The following is a 7,298-nucleotide window of genomic DNA, read 5'->3' as shown; positions in this document are numbered from 1 at the left end:
GAGCCAGATTTATTACCCCAAAACATTCAATGTTATCTGTCTTCAATGCATTACAAAGTTGAGGTAAGGACAAAGCATTTTTCATCTGATATATTGGTGCCACCCACTGGCCGTGTCCAGCTAACAAGACCTTTTTCTAGAAGAACAACAAAAGAGAGAGAGAGAGAGCGAGAGAGAGAGACGACATAGAATAATACATATACCAAATACATACTATAACCTTTAACACTGTGTTTTTTCTGAAAGTATATTTTGAATCAAAATCATTATCAGACTATCATATCTGGAACATAAGTTGTGAAACAAAACTAAACTAAAAACTCATGAAATGGGTTTTATTTTATACCCATTTCATGGCATAACATTCTAACATTTTCAGCAGCTAACCTATAAAATAATGTAATTTCATTCCATTCCATTTTATTTCATTTATGATTCTGTTTTTATCTACAGGTCTGTTTGATAACAGTGACGTGGCTGGAATCCACATCCACGCAATCAGACTTGTTGCATTGTTGTGGGAGTGTGTGCTCGCCTGCCAGGGCCAAACTGCTGATAGAGGTTGGGGATAGAGGGAAGGGTGTGTGGGGGGTTATGTAGGGTTATGGGGAGGGCTGTTATTCAACTGGAGAGCGTAACTATTTAAAACTGTGCGATAGCAATGGCAATTACTGTACAGGAAGGGGCAGAGGAAATCGCACAGCATGGAAACTAGGTAACGCCTACAGAACCTCTCACTACTTGCCTGGACATGACAAAAGCTCAGAGAAGCACACAAGTTCCTGGGGCCTTTTGTTCTGCTCAAATGGACATTTTGTCACATGCCGTAAACATCTAGGTTTTGGAGTGCTATATTCTTTCTTTCGGAGCCGAGATCTGCAGCTATATTCTGTTCCTGGATATGTTTTGTTGACAGCATGGCAAGTACATTGAAAACCTGTCTGAAATTGTTTTATTTGGGTCCATAAAACTGCAAGCAGACATTGTCCCGCACTGTACCCCTGGGTAAAGTCTTTTGAATGTGGAGAGGAAATTGTCCCAAGACTCAGAACAGCTCTGACTCATCTGTATTGTGTACCTGCGTGCTGGGAAGGTAGGTGAATTCCATTTTAGCAGACTGGCTTTTACCCCCTGTGCAAATTACTGTGCTCGGCTGGACAAATTGAAGTTCAGTTTTCATATAACACCCTTCAAATAGAACATGAAATTTCCAAGTTACAGATATTTGTCTACAAAGCTTTGGTCAGTGTTCCTCCACTGCTGGGAGTATTTTCCCTATGATTTTGTGTACTGTAACAGCAGTGCTCCGATGTACCTAATTTGTTTTTGGCCCCATACACATTAGTCTCTGTTCTGGTCTAAGTCGTGGTTCTACTGCAGGTTGCAGTGCCACAATGTGGTGGTGTTTATAATGGAAGACATTCATTCTAAACGTTAGGAGACCACTTAACAGGGCAACCAGTTAAATTGTAATGTTTATTTGTAAGCCTTTGTATTATTGTGTCTGGAAATGGTGTAAGTGTCCTTGCTGTGCTTTGCACATCCCTCCCATGTGAATAGAGAAAACATGTTGCAAGAAAATGTGAGGTCAAAGTCTATTAATTCCCTCACAAAGTTTCTGCCTTTTCACCAGCAGGTATCATGGATCTTCATTATTTCCGATGCTGGAGAGTTGCCCTGCTACTTCTCTTAAGTAAGGCCTTTGCAAATAAACTGTGTGTTGAGGTTTCTGATTAAATCAGCCAGTCTAGCCAGGTTATTGTCTTGAAATATAATTTCCTGCACTTCAGCAGTACTACCGTTCATTCAGTGCTGTAGATTGTCCACTGCAAGGGAAACGAGGTCATCTCAGGCTAAACCAATAGGTTTCTGTCCAGATGCAAGTATGTAAATGCATGGTAGATTGTATATGCAAGCATGTAAATGAAATTAGAGATTATAGACGCTTAAACAGCCTTTTACACTGTCTTGTAGCCAGAGTGCATTACTTAGTATGTCCCGGTTTCTCATGTTTCTACCGAGCTACTGCACGCTTTGGGACGCGTTATTAATAATTTCCCTGTGTGAATACCCGGTCCACTGCAACTCTGTGAATACAGAGGGGCTTACTGTACCTGGTCCACTGCAACTATGACATAGATTTTAGCGTACTAACGTGGTTTGATGGATATCACATTAGGCACAGCTGTCATGGTCCATAAATCACTAGCTGACTTGGCCTGACAGGAAACAGGCATACATATTCATAAGGCCCATGCTGAGGAAAAAGTTGTAGGAATGACATCCTGGTATGCCAGTCTAAATTGACAGAACCGTGTAGATTACTTATAGCAGCTGGCAGTTTTAGTCGTCATCTCAATGCACTTCCCTTGGGCGAACAGCCAAAAGTATATAGAATGTAAGTCAACCACGTACTGTAGTCAACCATTCATTTATCACTATACAAGTGCACAAGCAGACAGTCCTCAGAATGCACTATTAGGAAGGAGAAATAACAATGATTCCCACTCTCTGTTGTCATGCAGTGCCGTGTGGGTACCGGTGCATGTCTGTGCACATTGTGGATGAGGAACCCGTCCACGTAATCCCCGGCACCAGTCTGGTTCTCCATGCCAAGATCAACCACGGACCCCTGGAAGAGGTCGCCATGGTAACCTGGGAACGGGAACCAGAGACTGGAAGAGACCCCAGCAAAGTGACAGTGGCCACGTGTCCTGGCAAAAACAGAACGTGTGCTGACAAACTCCCAAAAGCGCATGTGAGTGCAGAAGAGCAGGGGACAAAACTGGAGCTGAAGGAATACACGCAGGCAGACAGCGGTGTTTATGCCATAACCGTGACGGATCAAAGAGGAGTGAAAACCACTGCACAGTGCATTGTCAGAGAATATGGTATTATCAGAATCCCCTTTTCTGCACACTACAATCTCCTAGGTTTTGTTTCTGGATTATTTCGTCATGCTACGCTTTTTCGCTTCCTCATGGAGGATTATAGGTTTCCAGTCAGTTCTGGTTTTGCTATTTTTCCTTTTAAAGTATCCTTGCTTTCATTTTCATCAGCCTCTGCTACCACTGTCAGTTTATCGGTTCCACTGTCCCCTCTATCTGTCATCTCGACTTCTGTGCTTCTCCATTTCATTCTCGCCCCTAACATGAAATCACACTATCCCTTTTAGACATCCTTCTACTTTTATCTGAGGAATATACACACAGTCTCTAGTAATAAGATATTCTCCAAATCTCACCATCATCTCCACTCATTACAGTTTGATGGTCTCTAGTTTACAACAGTTTAGTTTAAAAGCAAAGCCATACAAAATGTAATACACAGATGTAAGCTGTTAACGTTTTTTATTTTTTATCTAACCCCACAACACACACAAAAATAGATTAAAATTAAGATGTGATGCATAGATGTGACTGTACTGTGTAACATTTTCAATTGAAAGAGCTTAACAATAGGTGCATAAAATGGCAATTATTACACAGCAAAATCCAGAGTGTTACAGTACTTTCATTCTGAGGTACATTTCTACACTTACTTCCAGGGGGTCCCCAGCTAAATTTGTTAATATAGCATCACAATCAGTTTAACGCTTTAACCCTATTTTATACTTTGGCTGTTATTATTTCTGCTGGGCTGGCACAATAACTTTTCAGGGTGTCTATATAGGGCCTAATATTGATCAGGGTAGTTGAGAACAACTGGTACAAGAGAAACAGAACAGGCAACATCATTGTCTCTAACTCACAGTTTATCACTATATGGGCACTCTGAATCCATGCCTCTGCTGTTTCATTTCAAATCTTTAAACGTTAACCCTAACCCTAACCCTTTAAAAAATAACCAAAATAGATCTACAAGCTCACAGCACGTTGCAATGTGACATGTCGGGAGCTTGTGGATAGGGTTCACGTGGTTCATGAAATGTCTGCCCCTCCGTCTATAACCACGCCCTCCCCAAAATCGAACCCTGCATCCAGGGGTGTCGCACCAAATTCTGGGCCCTGGGTACAAGGGTTCACTGCGGGCCCCCCATGAATGTTCTTCATATGGGGGGAGGGAGTTAAAGTTACCCATTTAGACTGGGAAGGCATTATTTTGTGCTTAAACTATTGAAAAATAGCAGATATACAAGCTATTTTTCAATAGCTAAATAATTAAGGCCCCTCCACCTTGGGAATAGCTAAATAATTAAGGCCCCTCCACCTTGGGCCCTAGTAACTCAGTCCCACTTTTCCCCCCCTTGTGACGCCCCTGCCCGCCCTCCCCAAAATCGAACCCTGCATCTATCTGTCTCCGCAGAGCCTGTGCACCACGTCTCGGTGAGCGTTAACGTCTCTCACTCCATCCTCGTCTGTGCGGAAGCCTGGGGGACGGACCCACAATTCAGCTGGCTCTACGAGAGAGCAGCCGTCAGCAAATCTGTGGGGAATGTGTCCAAAGATGGGAAGACCCTGTCTGTCTCAAGCACGCCCATCTGTGGGCACTTCACCTGCATGGTCACTAACAAGCTGGGCCACAGCGTTGCCACGTACACAGCAGGTACTGTATGGCTTCAGGCTGGTTCACTGACCAGTGCCATCCATCTGCTGTTAGGTCAGACACTAGCAATGCAGTCCTTGTTATGTGCACTGCCATTTTGTGTTGAAATTCTGAACCCTATGTTTATAGGGTTCAAGAATAAAATGGGAATCTTTTTTAATTTGTTGTGTGTGCACGTGCATGTTAATATGTGACACGCCCCATATGCATTTGTATCATAGCTGTTTGTGCTATGAAGGGATTTCCCAATCTGGGCCTCAGTAACGTAGGCTAATAATACAGGGTGTAATACTGTACAACCAGAAACGACTAATGTTAGAAGCCTACTGCTGCTACCAACACTACTGTTGATACTTACTGTAGCTATAATGATGCTGAAAAAAATGCACATCTTCCCATCTGGTAAAGCGGCACAGTTCAAAGTCATGATCCAGGTCAGGTTCCTCTTGATGCAGTTAATTAATTCAGTGACTGCGTACTAGGGTGTTCTTGTTTGGATTTCTGTCTTCTGTGAGAGTGTGTGTTGTGTGTGCTTGTCTGAACTGTTCCTATGCCTTTTTCTGTGCCTGACACCGACAGCACCATGCGAGACAGAGGGCAGGGGCCGCGCTACGACGGCGGTCGTGGTGTGCCTTGTCATCCTCGGAGCGTGTGGAGGAGTGTTGGCTTTTCTGCTGTGGAGGTACAGTCAGGGGCGGCACAAGGGGGGGGAGTGGGACTGAGTTACCAGGGCCCAAGGTGGAGGGGCCTTAATTATTTTGCTATTTTTGAAAAGTCATGAAAATGTGTGCAAATATTTGAATATATGTATTTTTTTAAGCGAACATTTGATCCTCAAATATTGCTTCTGGGGGGTCCCTGGAACTAAATATTTTGAGATGGGGGTCCGTGGCCAAATACATATCATTTTGGGGGTCCTTGACATGAAAAAGTTTGAGCACCACTTACATAGAAACATAGTACAAAAGAAAAAAACAAATGTTCAAGATTTTTCAAAAATAGCAGATCTACAAGCTTGTATATCTGCTATTTTTCAATAGTTAAAGCACAAAATAATGTGTAATAATGCGTTCCCAGTTCCCCCTATGAAGAACATTCATGGGGGGCCCGCAGTGAATCCTTGTACCCAGGGCCCAGAATGTGGTGTGACACCCCTGGGTACAGTATGTTTGCCTGCTGACACCGTGGGGCCAGGAGTCACACTGCACTGCACAGATACACATCTCTCTTCAAAACTGCTCTTATGCTAGAAGCTTAACCCATCCAAGACCTGAGGCCGATTGTCAACAAAACGTCTTCTAAATCCTATAACAGTCTTCTGAACAACGTATGTTTGCTATATCAGTCGCTGTCGTTCTCAAACTTTCAAGAAGTCAAGAAGACCCAAAATGATATGTATTTGGCTGCCGACCCCCATCTTAAAATATTTTGTTGCTGGGTACCCCCCAGAAGCAAAGATTTGAGTTTAAAATGTTTGCTTTAAGAAAAAAATATATACAGGTATATTCAAGGGTTTGCACAAAATGTTTATATTTTTCAAAAATAAAAGATCTACAAGCTCATAGTGCGGCACCAAGTGACACACTATGAGCTTGTATGTGCTATTTTCGAATAGCCAAAGTCTCAACATCTAAAATGCTGCTGTGGGAAAATCTGAATATTGCATAGAGATTTTTTCCATACGGGGTAGAGATATAATGAGGCATGATCGCACCATCTTTGTTAACAACGGAGTAATTATTATTAGGTTTTGTGAAGCTGGTGTATTTACTGTATGCCAATTCTGTTTGAATCATGATATGATATTTGGTTTTCTATTATTCTATATCTAGGAGGAAAAGACTACACAACAGCAGGGGCGAGCGGCTGCATGACAACATGCATGAGAACATCTGAAAGTATGTACTCTACACATTTCCCCCAGTGGCTTTGACATTGGAAAGCTGCTGGACGTTCCGTTTTCCTCAGCCCTGTTACTGGTGCCGGGGGACTGAAAATGGACGCCACTCCTCGAGAGGAACCTCCTGTCCCGTGAGCAGCATGACCTCGTTGTTGAATTTGACAAATGTGGAGAGTGAACTGCTTGCCGGCAAATGATAGTGTTCCATTGATAGATTTGTCAAATATTATCCGACTCCTTACACTGTGCCGTCATTTTGTCCTTAGATGGCCTCTTGTCGAGCTACTACTACTGACATTATTATGCATGCAAATATGAAATGGGAATAATTTTTCATGAAAGAATATTAGTTTTTACCTACTGTGCATTAAGCTACACTGTCCTTGTAATGAAATAAAACCTTCCACCACAGGCAGCATGTGTATTGACTCACATATTGATATTTGAATGAGCTAATTCAAATAGAAATCTCCACAGTGGCATGGATGGGTCTGCAGTAAGTTAGTCTTGTACACTGTATACATGAGTTAGAGTATGTGTGTATCTAGAGTGCATCAACTCCATTGAACAGTTTCCCCAGAGGGTTCTGTTCCATTGTTAATTCTCTTGCTTTTGGGAGTGAGATGATGAACCCCAGGGATGACCTGTTTGAGGAGTTTTCTTTCTCCACATCCCAGAATGCAAACAAAGTGTATATTTACAAAACTCGCTACCTGAAATTCATCCTACACTCATCCCTCAGGGGTCTATACTTAGCCCGCCCGTAACATTGTTTCCCTCTACACCAACTCGCTTTAGCCGATAATTGCCGATCGACAAGATCACAAGTTGCAATGCAATGTCATGTACTTCA

At 42.6% G+C, this 7,298-nt stretch overlaps 1 protein-coding gene across 1 annotated transcript; it reads left to right on the top strand.

The window, feature by feature from the left end:
• The first annotated feature begins 762 nt into the window (after positions 1-762).
• Positions 763-6,844, top strand: LOC308305342 (uncharacterized protein). Its single transcript, XM_080750118.1, has 6 exons — positions 763-1,093; positions 1,637-1,693; positions 2,526-2,891; positions 4,306-4,545; positions 5,125-5,227; positions 6,378-6,844. Exons 2-6 carry the CDS (start codon positions 1,642-1,644, stop codon positions 6,439-6,441), a joined length of 825 nt encoding a protein of 274 aa, XP_080606244.1. The 5' UTR covers positions 763-1,093; positions 1,637-1,641; the 3' UTR covers positions 6,442-6,844.
• Positions 6,845-7,298: the final 454 nt, after the last annotated feature.

Source organism: Nannobrachium achirus (genome assembly GCF_963921795.1).
Source record: "Nannobrachium achirus genome assembly, chromosome: 2".
NCBI classification, from domain to species: Eukaryota; Metazoa; Chordata; class Actinopteri; order Myctophiformes; family Myctophidae; genus Nannobrachium; species Nannobrachium achirus.
This window is presented reverse-complemented; position numbering and strand designations above follow the sequence as displayed.

What these genes read in the sequence shown, in the direction of transcription:
- LOC308305342 (XM_080750118.1), top strand. Translation starts at nt 1,642, where the DNA reads ATGGATCTTCATTATTTCCGATGCTGGAGAGTTGCCCTGCTACTTCTC. An exon ending in GTGCATTGTCAGAGAATATG is followed by an intron (nt 2,892 to 4,305) that starts GTATTATCAGAA and finishes CTGTCTCCGCAG; the next exon opens with AGCCTGTGCACCACGTCTCG. An exon ending in TTGGCTTTTCTGCTGTGGAG is followed by an intron (nt 5,228 to 6,377) that starts GTACAGTCAGGG and finishes TTCTATATCTAG; the next exon opens with GAGGAAAAGACTACACAACA.